The following is a 19,127-nucleotide window of genomic DNA, read 5'->3' as shown; positions in this document are numbered from 1 at the left end:
CTCAGCTCTTCCCCACCAAATGCTGTCTGGGTGCCGCTTCTAGGCTCTGGGGCTCTAAGGTAGGGCTCTGGGCCTGGGCCTGAGGACCCACACCTCTCAGGGCACCCCCCCACAGTGAGAGTCCCTGTGGACACACAGCCACCGCTCACTGCTGGGCACGGGGCAATCCTTTCCGTGTCTCTGCCCTTCTTACCAGTCTCAGTGTGGCTTCTGTGATCCTTGGTTATAGACTCCTCGTGGTTTAGTCCAAAGTTGGTTGATCAAGATAATTGCTCTTGAATTAATTTGTAATCCAATTTGGTCCAGGGAGGTGGCAGTTGGAACCTCTGCCTACTCGGTCGCCATCTTGGAGTCCTCTAGAAGCAACTTTTAAATGTGTAACAGTGCAGGAATGGTTAAGTAAATCACATATACTTCCATTTGGACCATTTTTGAAGTCTTAGAAGCCAAGGTTTGAGAGACTAGTAATTCTTACATCATTGCCAATTGAAGAAGCAGAATTTAGAACCACATGTTCACTGTGATTACAACTAAACATGAAGTAGCATGCATGAAACAAAAAGGGAAAAGAAATACAGATGGGGAATAAGATCTGTCAGGGTAGTGGAGCGATTGATTAATTTCCCATCCCCCAATAGTACATTGTATTACTTTCAGGCTTTTTAAAATTTATTCATAAAAATGTCACTGCCTCAAAATAAAATATTGATTAATGTGGAAAAAATGAGTTAAGATTTCAATCCAGAGGCCAGCAATTGACTAAAATAGAAGAAAATGAATATGTTATTTGTTCTCAGCCCATCATGACTTTCATGTGTTTTCATGCATTTTTAGCAATTAAAGCATAAAATAGTGAATAATGGGAATCCTGTATTTATTTATTTATTTATTTATTTTTGTATTTTTCTGAAGCTAGAAACCGGGAAAGACAGTCAGACAGACTCCCGCATGCGTCCGACCGGGATCCACCTGGCACGCCCACCAGGGGGCGATGCTTTACCCCTTTGAGGCATCACTCTGTTGTAACCAAAGCCACACTAGCACCTGGGTCAGAGGCCAAGGAGACATCCCTTGCGCCCAGGCCATCTCTGCTCCAATGGAGCCTCGGCTGCGGGAGGGGAAGTGAGAGACAGGGAGGAAGGAGATGGGGAGGGGTGGAGAAGCAGATGGGCGCTTCTTCTGTGTGCCCTGGCCGGGAATCGAACCCGGGACTTCTGCACGCCAGGCCGATGCTCTACCACTGAGCCAACTGGCCAGGGCCGGGAATCCTGTATTTTTCTGAACTAATCTAGGGAAGGTAGTCTCAGGAGGGCATGGCACCAGATATTTTGTTCCAGCCAGCATTTTGAAAAAATGGAGAAAGAAGGTTTTTGTAGCTGTATCCTTGCTTTCTGCCAGGCAGCTGCTATATTTCCATATTACATTGTGGTCAGATCTCATTTATGGTGGTGGGGCCCTTGATGTGTAGGTAAGAAAGCATGACATTAAAGGCCACTTTGTATGTAGTAAAACAGTATCAGATCTACTGGTCCCTAAAAGGTCTGGTCACTTTGAACATTTAAATGCAAATGTTTAAATTGTTCAATTCTTTGTGAGTTTCAGAAATTTCTTGGTGCGATTACAAGAAATTGATGTTAGTACTATACTTCAATAAAATAGGTAAAATTAGGAAATTTTCATTTGGTCTTCGATTTTTTTCAACTTAACTGGGGAGCTATGAAAAGAACTTGCTGTATGAGGTACAGCAAGCCCATTTTGTAGCCTTGAATGAGAAAAAACATTGCAGTAACCTCAGGGAGAACACAGTATATTATTAGCAATGTTAGTTTTATTCCTCCTTTTCTTTGACATGACTTGTATGATGTCTTTTAAGTGTAGAATTTTTATTGAAACACTGGTACTTCACTTCAGTGAAATGAGGACTGATTTTGTAATGGTAGGCACTCCCGCCAGAGACCTGCTGGCAACAGTGATTTTTCTCAGCCACTTCTAATTCCTGGGGTGACTGTTTGAAAAGAAGCATTTTAGACCAGGTTTGTATTGTGAGTCAAGATGGAGAGTGCCGCCTGTGATTGCCTGGCCTGGCCTCTTACAGAGTTGCTTTCTTTCAGAAGTTTGAGGTAGAGGATCCAGCTGGGTGTGCTAGAAGTACTGTTGAGTGGGTTCTAATTCCTTGTAAGGCCTCTCAAGCCTTTTTCCCTGTGAAAGTCCATTTCAATGAGTGAATAGATGTTAGGCATTGAGCCCATGCTGGTATTCTAAAAGTTGAAAGGAGACTTCAGTCACCTTTTTTTTCCCCATAGAAAAAACAAAATGTGACCAGGTTGAGTATTATTTCTCTGTGGGAAATAGTGTAGTTTTTCATCAATTTGTTCACATTAGTATGTTAGGGCTTTCCGGCACTCAGTATTATTAGTATGTCTTAAGCAGAGTCACAGAAGAACAGTACTGCACAGTATCTGGAAGCTGGAGAAAAGGTTCAAGACAACTTTCATAAACAGGACCTTAGCGTGTTGAACCTCCTGAATTGTCATTTAAGTCAAAGCTGTTTTCTCCGTTAGCTTCAGCTGCTGCAGGGTTTTGGTAACCTTTTGACTTTGATTTTGGCAATCCAAATTCAAAGATTTTATTTTTTCCCCCTTTGGTTTCATCTGTTAAGCTCTACACTAGATAATGTTTTTATTTATTTATTCATGTAATGATTTTTTAGATACTGTTTTTAAAGTAAAAGTTGCTTCTGGAAGTAAGAACAGTCTCTTCTTTGTAGCTCAATAGTGGCGTACCAGCCAGCTGGAGACAACAGCCATACCTTTGATGTCACGGCCATGTTCAAGTCTATCGGGATCTTCCTTGGGATCTTCAGTGGCTCTTTCGCGATGGGCGCCGCTACTGGGGTGGTGACGGCGTTAATATCCTTTTATGATATTAATCTGTTCTAACTAACCCAGCAGCGTGATTGAGTGCTGTGTCTTGTGGCCTCTCTTAGTTCCATGATTAGCACTGTGGTATAATTATTAATCTTATAACCAAGCACTTGGTTTGAAAACATTATACAATCATGTTTACCAATAAATAAAAGAATTCAATTGTTTTGTGTAGGGCTCCATGCCCTCAAACTTGCACTACAAACGTTTAATTAGACACAGTGACCCTTTCGGGTGAATTTTAAGGTTGTGTATAAAGTCAGTGTAAAAGTAGATATATTCCAGAGAGCCTCTGAGTGTTCTGTGTTCCCGTGCAGCCTAGCAGTCTTTTGCTGTTTGTTTAAAAGGGAAAATGGGAACCCTACAACCATGATGCCAGTGGAACCAGATAGGGCTCCTGGGCCAGGATTCATGGAATTCATCTCAGCTGCACCGATTTTAACCTTCTGCTCCAGCGTCCTAGGCACTGCCACCAGTTTGCTATCTGAAATATTGGGCAAGTCATTCTGGTTTTCATTTAAAAACATTTCTTGTTTGCCTGCTACATGCCAGGTGCTATGCTCTGGGAATCAAAGATAAGACAGATGTGGCCTCTGCCTTCCTGGAGCTTCTGTATAAAAACACTGACACTTCACTCATGGAGCCTCTTTGGAGGAAGGTAGAGGACTTGAACCATGGGGGAAATCAGTGAGGCTAGATGATCTCTAAAGAACTTCCAGCTATAAAACTTCAAATAGTTTTTTCAAGAATCTATTAGTTTGCCTGACCGACACAGTGGATAAAGCAGCAATTTGGAACACTGAGGTCACCAGTCACAGGTTTGAAACCCCGAGGTCACTGGCTCTTGAGTGCAGGCCCATTGGCGCAGGGTTACTGGCCTGAGCTGGGAATTGTACACATGATCCCAAACTCCCCAGCTTGAGCCCAAACGTTGCTCACATGTAAAGGTCAAGGTCTCTGGTTTGAGCAAGGGGGCGCTGGGTTGGCCCTGATCAAGGCACATAGGAGAAACTCAATGTACAACTAAAGAGAACGCAACTAGGAGTTGATGATTCTTGCTCTCTCTCATCTTCTCTCTCCCTTCCTGTCTCTCTCACTCTCTCAAAGAAAACTGAAAGTTTGTTACACTTCAGCTTTGTGCTGGAAGAGGCTTGTCTTGTAACTTTTTATAGGTGAACTGAGGCACAAAGGGCCCGTAAAAAGAATTCTGAAGGAGCTAGGACCAATAGTATTCTTTTCCCATTACAAGTTCCTTGAGGATGGGAAGTATATCTTATTAATCTTGTTGTAGTATGTTTGTTGAAGTGAGTGTAGATTCCAGCCCAAGATTTGTCACAGCTTCACATGGGCCCTTCCACTGCTAGCTAAAAAATATTTTTCAGACTAGTATAAATGACATGCCTTAGTTTCTTCATCATGGAAAGCTCTGCACCCTAACAGAGGTGTTAGGACATTGAATAAATCTGAAATCTCATGGAGATGATTTTTTTTTTTTGCAAGAGATAGGGAGGGAGAGACATGAGAAGCATCAACTCGTAGTAATGGCAATTTTAGTTGTTCATTGATGCTTCTCATATGTGCCTTGACCAGGGGGTTCCAGCCGAGCTAGCGACCTGTTGCTCAAGCCAGTGACCCCATGCTCAAGCTTGATGAGCCCGCACTCAAGCCAACAACCTCAGGGTTTTGAACCTGGGACTTCAACATCTCAGGTCATTGATCTATTCACTGCGCCACCACTGGTCAGACGAAAATGACATTTTCACTAGATGTACGTTTCTGTAATTATGGAAGCTGTCTTGCTCTGGGTCACAAACTGATAGAGTTGGCATATTGTGCATCTGATCTGTTGCTCCTGTCTCTGCCTGTCCTTTACCACGTGATTGCTGGCAAGGCATGTGACACCCATAAATCAGCTGGGTTGACTAAGCTGTAAGACTTCGTCACAAAAGGGGGGACTGCTGACTCCTCAGTAGGGTGCTCATTTTGAGTTTCTTCACTCTGGTGCCTCCTTATTCTGTGGATTTTGTGTTAGAGAGGCTGGCGAATCCTTCTCTCACTTTCATGGTTGCCTTGCTTTGCTTATTTTTTTCTACTTACACTCCTGTACTCTTGTCTTACAAGATCTTATTACCAACCTTGACAGTCTTACGTGACCAAGTTCACCAAATTACGGGAGTTCCAGTTGTTGGAGACAGGCTTGTTCTTTCTGATGTCCTGGAGTACCTTCCTCTTGGCTGAAGCCTGGGGTTTCACAGGTAGGTTCCTTTCTCCTCTTTATTGTAAACTCTTACCAAAAGCAACTTTGCCAGTTATTTTTGTCTGCTAGTAGACAAGCTCCTCTAGTATTTGAGCACATTGTAATGGCTGGGATTTATGACATCATTTGGGGGCATAAAAAAGATTTTCAATGGAAGTGATAAGTCCCAACAAAGTAAGTCACAGCTGAAAATGTCAACTAAGTGTAGAATCTACTTCTGTAAAATAAGAGCCTCGGTAGAAAAGTCAGGAACTGTCCTCTCATGGGAACTTGGAATTCTGTCTTTACAGGCGTGGTTGCCGTGTTGTTCTGTGGCATCACACAGGCCCATTATACATACAACAATTTGTCCATGGAGTCTCAGCATAGAACTAAACAGGTAAGAGAAACTTTATAAACTCTTCCTCCCTGCAGTGAAACAGAAGTGTTTGCATACTGAAAAAAATAAATAAATAAACCTTGATCTGTTCAAAATGATGTCTACTCATCCCGAATCCTCTTCCTTTGACTCCATAAATAGCTGGAGTTCACAGGTTGAAAGGTGACAGCTTTTAGGGTGAGGTGGGTCAGCAGAATAGCCAAGGACTATTTGTTATTGTGTCAGCTAGCTTCCTTCCTGCTTTCCTAATATAAAGGCTTACTTCTTTAGAAGCTCACTCAGGTCTGAGGAGAACAACTACTGTGTGATGATGGTAAGATTGCCTTCTAATCTGACTCCATCTACTGCTGGATGATACAGAGATTAACTTCCTTCAGGCACTGCACAGGTGCTGAGTTTCCAGGAGTGTGTGGTTGGGATTCATATGGTGCGGAAGGATCAGTCATGCAAGGTTCCTGAAGGGAACTATAAAGGATACAGACAAAGCATTTCTTGTCTTCTGAGGCATATGGAGCAAGGACATGAACAATATGTCATTTCGAGAATAGATACAGATGCATACTTGATTAGGATTACATGGAGAAATAGCAGCTTTAAGTTTTGTCAAATGATTAGAACACTTGAGTTTAGCCTGGAAAGGGCTCATGACAAAACAGAAGCAAAGGTACAATGGTCCCTCGTCTATCACGGGGTTAGGTTCCAAAACCCCCCACAATAGGTGAAAATCCGTGAAGTAACAACCATATATTTATTATTTATATATATTTTTAGGGCTTTATAACCCCCCTACACTCTTAGAAACCTTTCCCACACTTATTTTGCTTATTTTACCGCAAAAATAATTACAATAATAAATATATAAAAATACCTATATACTGCAAAATCCCACGATATAGCGAAAAATCCACGATACAAAATTAGATGTATACAATTTAAAAATCCGTGATGCAGTGAGACTGTGAAAAGTGAACTGCAATATGACGAGGGACACCTGTAGTTCTTTTTCTCTAGAGCCACAAATTTAGAGTATGACATATGCTTTTTTCCCAACCCCTCAAAAGAAATTGGCCTCCCCCCCCCCAAAGGATATGCATTGGAGTTAAAAATCCCTTTCACAAGTCAATTCACTGCAATAAGTATAGAGAAGATAATCGGCTGGTGGGGCAGCTTGGCATTTTTCTAGGCACTGGGGTGGGGAATAAAGAAAAACAAGGTAAGAGTGTCATGTCTTATTGGTAATATGAAGCTTGTGTATATTAAAAACACCAGACTAGTGGAAATTCTAGCTGTGTGTTTCAGATTATATGTCATACTAAAGTTTGGGGGGATGGTTTGAAGCTTGAGGAGCTAGAAAGCTATCATGGAGTAACTTGTGAGACTAGAAAGCTGGCAAGTATTCAGAGGAACCTGGGGAAGCAAAGCCAGTAAAGGCAGAAATAAAACATTCTCAAATGGAAGGCAGTGAACTGCAGAGCAGAGCTTGGCAAACGTCAGCCAGGCTTCCCTGTGAGGCCTGCAAACTCAGGTCTCCACATTTCTAAGTGGTTGCAGACAAATCAGAAGAAGGATTTGTGACATGTGAAAGTTCTGTGAAATTCCAGTTTCAGTGTCCATCAACAGTCTTATTGACACATTGCCATACCCATCTCCTAATGTATATATAGTCTGGCTGTTCTTGTGCTCTGTCAGCAGAGTTGAGTGGTTGTGACAGGCACCAAGAAACCCACAAAGCCTCAAATATTTACTCTTGGCCCTTCACAGGAAAAGCCTGTCAGTCTCTGGTGTAGACTAAAGTGGAAGCTCAGGAGTCACTGTGTTGTAGATCCTGGTTCTGTTACCTGCTGGCTGCGTGACCAGGCCTAGGTTACATAACTTCTCAGTGCTTCAGTTCTGTCATCTTGAAAATGAGGAGAATAATAGTACCTACCTCACAGAGTTGTTGCGAGATTGAAACAAGATAATGCATGGAAAGTCCTTAGCATAGTATTGGGCACACAGTAAAAACTAGGTCAAGTTTAGCTATTGTTATGAAACAAGTATAAAACTACTATATTGTCATTTGAAGTAAATTAATAAATATGTACTTAATTTTACTTTTATTCTCACTTTTCAGTAATAAGGCAACACCACTTTAGAAAGATGAACTAACTTTCCTAAGGCCACATGGCTAGCAAGTGGAAAAGGCATTTGGGCTCCTGACTGCTTGTTGTGACTTAGTACCCTGTTCTGTTGGGTAGAGGGCTCATGTTCCCGAGCCTGGAATTTAATCGTTCAGCAAGTCTCGTGTCCCTCCTCTGTTAGTAACACTTGGCAAGGCAGTGGTGTGGACAGGTGGGGGTGGACAGGCAGCTGCAGAGGCCACAGAGCACAAGGCAGTAGCGCATATGCCCACACCCCCTCAGTGAAGGCCAAGAGTCTGTAGAAGTGAAACCACATGCCAAGGTGGCAGTATGAGAATCATCACGAAGCACCCTATGCCAGCACAAAGGAATCTGAACTGAAACCGTGTTAACACAGTAAATTTAAAAAAAAAAAAAAAAGAATGTGAACTGGATCTTATAGCCTGTGAAGAGGAAAGTGTCTGGGAAACTGCCGTATTTAGAGATTCTCTGGATGGGGCTGTGTAGAAGGGTGACACAGATACCCGTTAGGGTCCTTTGGCAGCATTGTGGGTGGGAAGTGATGAAATGTAGACAAAGGTCGTTTGGCAGAGACAACAAGAAACATTCCAAAAGGAAAATTATTTGTGTTTGGAAGAGGAGGATAAGAATGACTGGATATGGGGACTGGAGAAAGAAAGCTGATTGGGGAGAGGGGCAAGATTTCTGGCTTTTTCTGTGGGAGTGGAAATATCACTGCATTTCCTTCCCTCTGAAATCACATGTTTTGGGGGATACACATGATCTTTACATATTTGAAGTGTCTGTTTCACTGTCTTAGTAATGCACGTTTTCAAATTATACAACTAAATTTACTGGATTAACCTTTTAATGTTTTGTTTCAGTTGTTTGAGCTTCTCAATTTCTTGGCAGAGAATTTCATCTTCTCCTACATGGGACTGGCACTGTTCACATTCCAGAACCATGTCTTTAACCCCACATTCGTAGTAGGAGCATTTGTATCCTTTATTATGGGTTCTGTTTTTAAAATGTTTTCTTTTAATTATGATTCACGTGTGTTTTCTGAGTACAATAAGAATACAATTAGTATGTAAAATTTTCCTCTGAGTACAACTAAGGATTTTAAGTTTTTCCTACTCTGTCTGTTGCATTTTCAGTTTTGTTTATCGCACAATTAATTCTGATCGACTGAAATGACAGAAAAGGTCTCTTACAATTCTGCCAATGTGCAGACAAACTTTCCGTCCTCTGTTACGAAAGGGAAGGAGGAGAGGGTAGGGACTGGGGAGCAGTGCGGTCTGTGCACAGGGCGGTACTTGACAGTTGATGGAAGGCTGAAGAGGTATGCTCTCGCTCCCTCTCTCTCTCTCTCTTTCTCTCTCATTCTCAAGCTCTCTCTCTTGTTGAGTCTTTAAAATCCAGTAGAAGGGGAGAAGCTGAGTACATGAAAGGGAGCAATCAGTACTGCCAGCCTCATGGAGGCAGGAGGAGGTGAAATCTAGAGCGTGTGGCCTTCAGCAGGAGGAGGCGGAACTCCATGGTGGCTCCAGAGAGGAGAGATTATGTAGGGATGAAGCATATTTGCAAGACAGTGTCCCTGATTGATAACCTCTGTTTCTGTCTATCAAGTAGGAGGTGAGATTATCTGCTAAAAGTGAGATAGGAGCAGGTGGCCTATCAGTTACCTATTATGTAACAAATCACCTTAAAATTTAGTGGCTTAAAACAACAGTCATGTATTATCTCACACAGTTCCTGAGAGTCAGCATACCAGGAACAGCTTAGCTGGGCGCTTCTGGCTCAAAGATATGTCATGAGGTTGCAGTCAGTCTCTGGGCTGGGACTGTACACTCTGCAGACCTGATGGGCTGCAGAATCCACCCCACACTCACATGGCGGTTAGCTAGAGGCTTCAGTTCTGCTCCACATGGGCCTCTCTGTCGGGCAGCTCACGACATTGCTTCCCTCGGAGGAAGCAAGCTGACGAAGCCTGAACATGGAGGCCAAAGTGCCTTTGATAACCTCATCTTGGAAATGATATACCATCATCCCTTCTGCCGTATCCTGTTGCTTACACAGGTGGACCCTAGTGCAGTGTGAGCGGGGACTTCACAAAGCTGTGAATATGTGCAGGCAGGCATCATTGGGGACCATCTTGGAGGCTGGCTTCCACAGATGACAGGAGTTTTCAGGAGATTTAGAAATGGTTGTTACAGAGAATGGAAGAGTGAGCTGACCAAAGAAATTTTGTAGAATTGCTGAGCAGTATTAGGGACCCATTCAAGTATGAGGAATAGACGTTAGTACTCAGTCTGCCTGTTGTATGACTTCATACTGGAAGAATGGAGGAAAGAGATAGTTGGGTCCATCTAAGTTTGAGGTTTTGTCAAGTGGGTACAAAGAAAGCACAGAAAGAGGCAAATGGGCCCTGGCCAGCTGGCTCAGTGGATAGAGTGTCAGCCCAGCATACAGATACCTGGGTTCAGTCCCGTCAGGGCACACGTGAGAAACGACCATCTACTTCTCTTCCCCTCCCTTCTCTCCCTTCTCTCCCTCTTCCCCTCCCACAGCGAGTGGCTCAATTGGTTCAAGCGTAGGCCCCAGACGGGGATTGCTGAGTGGGTCCCGGATGGGGTGCATGTGGGAGTCTCTCTGTCTCCCCTCCTCTCCCTTAAAAAAAAGAAAAAGAGGCAAGTGAACAGCAGGCCTTGGAGAGTGTTGTTACAATGTTTGGAGAAGTGAAGCTGGGAAAGGACTGACAGGGGAAGCAGCCAAATCTGGGGCTGGAGGTCCCAGTGTGGTAGAGGGTTATCTTAGTGAGATAGATGAACACGAATTGTGGGAGAAAGAAGAGTTGTCGTTGGAGAAAAGGATGTTTGAATGAGTGATTTTTCAGAAGAAGTATTTTCAGAAACACATCAGAATACAGATTCTGCCAAAGAGATTAAAAGAAATATTTTTAAATTAAAACTCTTAAGCCTTGCCAGGGGGTGGCACAGTGGATAGAGCATCCGACTGGGGTGCAGAGGACTCGAGTTCAAAACCCTGAGGTTGCTGGCTTGAGCGCGGGCTCACCAGCTTGAGCACCGGGTCCCTGGCTTGAGTGTGGGATCATAGACATGAGCCCATGGTCACTGGCTTGAGCCCAAAAGTCACTGGCTTGAAGCCCAAGGTCGCTGGCTTGAGCAAAGGGTCACTCGCTCTGCTATAGCCCCAGGGTCAAGACACATGAGAAAGCAATCAACGAACAACTAACATGCCACAATGAAGAACTGATGCTTCTTATCTCTCTCCCTTCCTGTCTGTCTTTACCTGTCTCTCTCTCTGTCTTTGTCTCTGTCACAAAAAAATTAAAACTCTTAAGCAGGATCTCTGTTAGGAAGTGAGATACTACTGAAATGCCATTCTGCATGAACTTCAGGCTAAAAGATAAAGTCCTATTAATAAGAGAAGAATCTTAGCTGGAAGACTCCCATGAGATTAAAAACTTCATATCCTACTATGTTTGTGAAATTTTTGAGCAGTCAAGTGGCTTGACCCATTACATTTAACCAGAAACAATGCTAAATATTCTCCTTAGGTTTCTGAGTCTGTTAGGAGTTTAAGTTTCTCAATACAAAATCATGCCATGAAAATTAACCCTTACCAGGGAGAGCTGTTTTCTTGCTATATTTTAGGATCTAGGTTTGGTTTCATGTGACAAAGACACAAATTCACTGAGATTTAAACAAGATAGAAGTTTATCAATGAGCATATAGTGCTTATGTGCAGTTCCTTTTGCCTTTAGTCTTATAGACTGTAAACATTTCCAAAGATATTTAGGTCAATACTTGTTTTTTCCATCTTGTTTTCTTGAGTTTTTTTGTTTGTTTTTAGATGAGAGGAGGGGAGATAGTGAGGCAGATTCCTACATGCACCATGACCAAGATCTACCCAACAAACCCATTTGGGGCCAATGCTCGAGTACAGAGCTATTTTTAGTGCCTGAGGCTGACACGCTCACACCAGCCAAGCTATTCTCAGTGTCAGAGGCCACGCTCAAATCAGTCAAGCTGCTGGTTGTGAGAGGAGAAGAGGGAGTGAAGGGGACGGGGGGAAGCAGATGGTTGCTTCTCCTGTGTACCCTCACCAGGAATCAAACCAGGGACGTCCATATGCCAGTCCAACACTCTATCCACTGAGCCACTGGACAGGGCCTTCTTTTGTTTTTAATCTTAGATTTTCCTTTATCTTTCTTTTAGAAAATGGGGTAGAAGTTATATTGTAACCTCTGAAATAAAAATTGTAATTGTAAAGTGGGAGTCTCTGTAGATGACAAACTGGAGGAAAAGACACTAAATTTTTTGGTTGTTAAAACCCTTCTGGCCTGACCAGGGAGTGGCGCAGTGGATAGAGCATCGGACTGGGATGCAGAGGACCCAGGTTCGAGACCCCGAGGTCGCCAGCTTGAGTGCAGGCTCATCTGGTCTGAGGAAAAGCCCACCAGCTTGAACCCAAGGTCGCTGGCTCCACCAAGGGGTTACTTGTTCTGCTGAAGGCCTGCGGTCAAGGCACATATGAGAAAGCAATCAATGAACAACTAAGGTGTTGCAACGCTCAATGAAAAACTAATGATTGATGCTTCTCATCTCTCTCCGTTCCTGTCTGTCTGTCCCTATCTGCCCCTCTCTCTGACTTACTCTCTCTCTCTGTAAAAAATAAATAAATAAATAAATAAATAAATAAATAAATAAATATTTTTAAAAAATGTTTAAAAAAAAACCCTTCTGAATTCCCATGAAGCCTTCCCTTTGAAGCAGGGTAGAAGTTAATAGACTTGGAGGTACACATGGGGATAACAGAAATTCCAGTGGTACAAGGTGCTTGGGCTGCTCTTTTCTTTGTTCTGAGGAAGCAGGAACACATTTAGCTAGTATTACTCTTCCTCCTACCAAGACTGACAATGAAAATGAATTAACCTATTATATTAATAATCTTAAGATCATACCAAAGAAACTCTGCTTTTAAACATGTTTCTGTTCATCTCATGAATTTCCTTTGTGTTAGATCTGCACTGTCCAATTTGGTTAGCAACTAGGCAATTCTAATTATTTAAATTTAAATTAATGAAATGAAATAAAATTTCAATTCCTTAGTCACACTGGCCACATTTCAGGCACTCAGCACATTGGCCAATGCAGATAAAGAACGTTTCCACCATTGCAGAAAGTTCCGTTGGACTGCTCGGTGTTGGCAGAATCAGAAGACTCTGCTAGAAAGCTTCCTAAGGCAGTCTTTCACCGTCTTGAATGTAGAGCCTAAATAATATTAATATAGCAAAAAGAAAATATCCTTAACCTATTAATAATTTTAGCTTGCTATTTTCTTGGGAAGAGCTGCCAATATTTACCCCTTGTCCCTCTTACTTAATTTGGGCAGAAGAAGTAAGATTGGATCAAATTTTCAACACATGATGATGTTTGCCGGTAAGTTATAACTTTCCTTCTCTGCCCATTCCAGGAAACCACTCACAGTGCACATGCCAGCTGGGTTTTAAACAAATGATACGCTGGTAATATAGGACTCCCTGAACCATTGGAATTGCAACTGCCAATAGAAAAACAAACTTCTAGTGTCCTAATTCTGGTTCCAAATTCCAAATTCAGAAATATGTCACACTTAGTAAAGAAGGTAAAGATTTGTGCACTTTCACACAAAAAGCTGTCTGTGAATGTCTGGCAATTCTGTTCCTAAGTGCCAAAATGTGGCAACAGCCCCAATATCTGTGTCACAGTGGGCGACTGAATATGCAGACTGTGCTACATTCGCACCAGACTAATTCTCAGCACTAAAACGGGGAGAGAACAGAACAACACGGATGAACCACAGAGGCAGTAAGCTGAATGAAAGAGGCTAGTCTCAAAAGGTCACATGCTGTCTGGTTCCATTGATATGACATTCTCAGGAAGACAAAGACAGAGTGATAGAGAACAGATGAGTGGGTGCCAGGGCTTTAGCACGGGGATGAAGAAGCTGGACGAAAAAGAGGTCAAAGAAAGGAATGTAGGGAGATAATGAAACTGCTGTGTCTCGGTTGTATTAGTGGTCACACACCTCTATGCATTTGTTGAAATCATGGAACTGGACACCAGAAAGAGTGAATTTTACTGCATGTAAGTTTAAAAATAAATTTCAAAAAATTATTATCCTGACCTGCAGTGTTGCAGTGGATAAAGTGTCAACCTGGAAGTCTGAGGTCGCCGGTTTGAAACCCTGGGCTTGCCCGGTCAAGGCACATATGGGAGTTGATGCTTCCTGCTCTCGCCCCCCCCCCCTCTCTCTCTCTCTCTCTCTCTGTCACCCACCCTCTCTCCCTCTCCCCCCCCCAAAACAAATTTTAAAATCTTAAAACTTTAAAAAATTATTAAAAGATCAATGCATGTCAGTATCATCTAGTTACTCTCTTTACATGTATTTGTATGTACATATATATATAAGGTCTACCGGAAAGTTCTGTCCGTTTCTATCACAACAAGTTTTGACACGTAAGCACATGTTTATTTGGTGCATATGTGCCTCTATTTTTATCACTTAATGTATACATACTGATGTAGCAAATTAACTAAAACAAAGTTGATTCACGTTAGTCTTATGTGTGAAGCCATAGTGTACCCATGGCTACTGATAAAGTTCATTTATGACACTAATTTTTACGAATTTCAACAAGGAAGAAATGCTACAGAAGCATGTCTGTCGCATCCACCATATTCCCCAGACTTAGCACCCTCCAACTATCATTTGTTTTTGTACTTACAAAATTTTTTGAAGGGCAAAAAATTCAAAAATGAAGAAGATATCAAACAAGCACTGGTTCAGTTTTTTGCATGAAAAGATAAAACATTTTTCAAAAATGGGATATACAAATTGCCCTCACGCTGGCAAAAAATCATTAATAATAATGGCAATTATATTATTTAATAAAGTTTATTGACGGTAAGCAAAATTTGTATTTTGTTTTATTCCAAAAACGGACAGAACTTGGTACAGTGTCGGCCTGGCGTGCAGGAGACCCGGGTTCGATTCCCGGCCAGGGCACACAGGAGAAGCACCCATCTGCTCCACCCCTCCCCCTCTCCTTCCTCTCTGTCTCTCTCTTCCTCTCCCACAGCCAAGGCTCCATTGGAGCAAAGTTGGCCTGGGCGCTGAGGATGGCTCTGTGGCCTCTGCCTCAGGCGCTAGAATGGCTCTGATTGTGGCGGAGCAACGCCCCAAGATGGGCAGAGCATCGCCCCCTGGTGGGCATGCCTGGTGGATCCCGATCGGGTGCATGCGGGAGTCTGTCTGACTGCCTCCCTGTTTCCAGCTTTGGAAAAATACAAAAAAAAAAAATTGAAAAAAAAAAAAACGGACAGAACTTTCTGGTAGACCTTATACATTATGCATTGTGCACACCCCTCCGAGTTCTCAGAATGTCTGATTTCTCTGAATGTACGAAGCTCACGTTGGTGATGAGTTATTGAAGAACTTCCTCTTCCATTCCCTTTAGGCCTCCGTGGAGCGATGGCATTTGCCTTGGCCATTCGGGACACTGCTACTTACGCTCGGCAGATGATGTTCAGCACGACGCTGCTGATCGTGTTCTTCACCGTGTGGGTGTTTGGTGGCGGCACCACTGCCATGCTGTCGTGCTTGCATATAAGGTCAGTAGTGATTGGGGACATCTTAATTTTAAATTAGAATTCAGGTTATTTTTCTTTTAATCATGAGAAAATTTTAAACTTTGACAAATATATTTAATAACATGTAGTACAGAAAAATATGCAAAAAAAATAAAAACCGTTGTTAACACTTTGAAGGATGTCTTTCCAGACCTCTTGCTATGTATTATATATATATTTTTTTAGCAATAAGGGGCAACACTATACCTACTCTTATAAATTGATTTTTAAATGTAATATAGCATGGACATTTATGTTAGTAAATATCCTTATTTTATTGGCTGTATGGATCATAATTTATTCACCTAAATCTCTACAGTTGAGTTTTGTATTGTTTGTAGGATATTGTTACCGTTAGCATTTGAAGATTTTGCTGTTACTGTTTATTATAACTGCAGACACTTGGAAAGGCACACACCATTGTGCATTTGTTTGATAATTGCCTAAGGATGCATTCCTGGAAGTGGAATTGCTTGGTCACAGGATATGCAAATTTTTAAAGCTTCTGATCCATACCACTGGATTGGATCATTTTTTTTTCTTCTGCAGCCTATGAGACAGGCCTGTTTATCCCAACCCTAATCAGTGTTAGATATTATCAATACTTCTTCTCTTTATGAGCAGCACGGTTTCTGACCTGACAATCCCAGGTTGAGATTGTGAGGTCTTCATCTTAGATGCATACTCGTTAATGCATTCAGTTGGAAAGCTCCCTTGTATCTCAAGAGTTGTGCATTGTTTCCATGGATACAGCAGCCTTTCTTGCTAAAGTCTTTGTAGATTTTAGTTTTGCATTTAGCTGAAACTTTACAGACCTTAAAAGCTACTGAGCTTCTAAAATGTATTGTAGGGTTCATTAGAGAAAGCAGTATGTTACATTTTATAGAATCTGTTCTCCATTTTTTTCATTATATTATGCCTCTCTTTTAACATTCTGAAGACCAACCTGCTCTAAATCACACTTTGAATGTAGTTACTATTGTCTTTATCTCACGTTACTGTTCACATCCTTTTCTCACAATTTCTGTGCTGTTACTGTATATAATCAAAAGTATACAGAAATAGTGTTTGTATAACCCTGATTATTGCTTCAGGGAGGTCCTGGCATTCCTCGAGCACCTATAATGTGCTGGGAAGTGTGCTGAGTGCATTTCACACATTTGTCTGATCACAGAAGGTCCACTTTACAAGTGAGGAAATGGAGGCTTAAAAAATTTCTAAGTTGTTTAAAGTCATACAGACAATTGGTGCAATTGGTGGACAGAAGAACCTCGAAAAAAGGGTGGTAAATTTTGGAAAGATTAAATTTCTTCCTTTTCTCAAGAGCTTTGGAATAAAGACTCTTCCTTATTCTTAAGAAAAACAAGATTAAATGTAAGAATTTGGGGAAAATAATACTTTTTTGAGAGAGAGAGAGAGAGAGAGAGAGAGAGAGAGAGAGGGGAAGGAAGATGAGAAGCATCAACTCAGTCCCGTCACTTTACTTGTTCACTGATGCTTCTCACGTGTGCCTTGACCGAGGAGGGAGGTGTTCAACCTGAGCCAGGGACCTCTTGCTCAAGCCAGCGTCCTTGGGCTTCAAGCCAGTGACCTTTGGGCTCAAGCCCATGACCTTGGGATCATGTTGATGATCCCTCACTTAAGCCGGCCACCTCGTGCTCAAGCCAGTGACGGCACTCAAGCTGGCAAGCCTGTGCTCAAGCTGAATGAGCCCACCACTCAAGCCAGGGACCTCGGAGTTTCAAACCTGCGACCTCAACATCTCAGGTTGATGCTCGATCTACTGTGCCACTATTGGTCAGGCGGAATAATAATACTCTTAAATTTAGTCTCAAGTTTAAGTAGTCAGTTATCTTTCCTAACAGCCCTGAACACAAACCTAACAAAATATCCATGCTTACTCCCTTTCCTCCCAAAAAAGAAAAACCCACACAGTTCCCTTACCCACCCAAGGTTAAATCTACCTAACCAGCACTGCAAACTCTCTGGCCCCATCTTGCCTGTCCTATAGCATAGCTTGGTACTTAATTATATGTATTACCTTGCAGTCAGTTGCAGGTTAACTCTTGTTTTAGTTTTTTTTGTTTGGTTTGGTTTTTGGGTTTTTTGGCTTCTTCAAAGAGAGACTAGAATTTCAATTCACTTACCAACTCTGAAATTTGTCTAGTATAATTTTGAGGAGACTGAAAATAAGTTCTTGAAGTTTAAGATTAGTACAGATTTAGACTTGGCTTTGAGTTCCTGCTCATTAATTTTGAGTTCTTGCTCCTTCCTTTATTAATTCTGTGATTTTGAGCAAGCCCATCACCCTTTTTAAGCCTCAGTTTCCTCATTTGTAGCATATGTGTGTTAGTCCCCACCTCCTAGGGTTGTTGTGAGGATTCAGTGAACTAATAATGTCTGTAAAGCTCTTAGCATAGCATTGCAAATGTGCCTTTTAGTTATTCGTTTGATAAATTGAGCATCAACCATGTGACAGACACTGTTTTAGGCTCTAACTTAATGATTCTCAGTTGGAAGCAATTTTTCCCCACTCCCCAAGGGATATTTGGTCATGTCTGGAGACATTTTTTTTGTTGTCGTAATTGAAGACAGAAGGCTGCTATGGGCATCTAGCTGGTAGAGGCCAGGTGTGCTGCTAAACTCCCTACATTGCACAAAGCAACCCCCACAGCAGAGAATTACTATCTGGGCCAAAATGTAAGTAATGGGAAGTTTGAGACCCTGCTCTATAGAGGTTACAGTGGTATTAATAAGATAGAAAAAGCCCTTGGTCTCATAAAGTCTATACTTTAGTGGGAGAAGACAGAAAATAAACTAGTAATCAACAGAAAATGACAATTTTAGATGATACTAAATATTATGATGATAAACAAGGTACTATGATAGTGACTGGGGATCAAATGTATTTCATAGGTAGAAATCAGGAAATGTCCCTCTCTCTAAAGTTACATTTAAGCTCAGTCAGCCTGAAGGACAGGGTATTGCCAGTTAAACAGGAAGAAGAGCAGTCCAGGCAGAGGGGAAAGCAAATGCAAAGGCCCTGAGGCAGGAACTCACTTGACCTCTTTAATGAACAGAAAAAAAGCCCACATACCTGGAGTATAGTGACTGAAGGGTAGGTAGGAAATGAGGTGAGCATAGCCCTATAGGGGCAGCAGTTTGCAAACTCGTTCTGTAAGGGGAAGGTAGTAAATATTTTAGGGTTTTCAGGCCGTATGGACTCTGTCTCAGTACGCAGCTCTAGTGTGAAAGCCCCATAGGTGGTACATAAATCAGTTGGTGTGGTTGTGTTCCAACAAGACTTTATTCACAAAAACAGGAGGTGCGTTGGATGCGGCAGTGGTTTGTGGACTCCTGCTTTTGAGTGTTGTAGGTCATGGTAATGAGCTTGGATTTTAAAATCCAACTGAAAATCTTATGACTTTAAAGCACAGGAGAGACATGATTTTGTAGGTCAAAACATCACTCCAGCTGTTGTGTGGGCGACAGATCCTCGGTGAGTTAGAGCCAGCCAGATAGCTATTACCACACCCTTTCATAGTTTATGATGGTCACATTCGGTTCCCTGTCGCTCACCACCTGTGTTTGGCACTTCTCCATCTGCAAGCATTTGCCCCCTTTGTTGCTTTGCCTGGAATTGCTTTTCACTCCCAGGAAAGGACACAGCTCAAGCGCCTGCTTTGTTTGGCCCTCTCCTTTTGTATTGGAACCACTCTTCCATTTGCTTAACATTGAGTATAGTATTTC

The 19,127-nt window shown here is 42.1% G+C and overlaps 1 protein-coding gene across 1 annotated transcript in view; it reads left to right on the top strand.

Moving 5' to 3' along the window:
- Window positions 1–19,127, top strand: part of SLC9A6 (solute carrier family 9 member A6) — a 70,264-nt gene that overhangs the window by 31,524 nt on the left and 19,613 nt on the right. Inside the window, exons 7-12 of the mRNA XM_066248924.1 lie at window positions 2,768–2,909; window positions 5,074–5,179; window positions 5,472–5,560; window positions 8,565–8,678; window positions 13,034–13,145; window positions 15,206–15,359. Of these exons, the coding sequence (XP_066105021.1) occupies window positions 2,768–2,909; window positions 5,074–5,179; window positions 5,472–5,560; window positions 8,565–8,678; window positions 13,034–13,145; window positions 15,206–15,359 (717 nt within the window). The remainder of the gene's footprint in view (window positions 1–2,767; window positions 2,910–5,073; window positions 5,180–5,471; window positions 5,561–8,564; window positions 8,679–13,033; window positions 13,146–15,205; window positions 15,360–19,127) is intronic.

The sequence above is a fragment of the Saccopteryx bilineata genome, chromosome X (genome assembly GCF_036850765.1).
Source record: "Saccopteryx bilineata isolate mSacBil1 chromosome X, mSacBil1_pri_phased_curated, whole genome shotgun sequence".
NCBI classification, from domain to species: Eukaryota; Metazoa; Chordata; class Mammalia; order Chiroptera; family Emballonuridae; genus Saccopteryx; species Saccopteryx bilineata.
The sequence above is the reverse complement of the archived record's forward strand: the minus strand, read 5'-3'. Positions and strand labels throughout refer to the sequence as shown.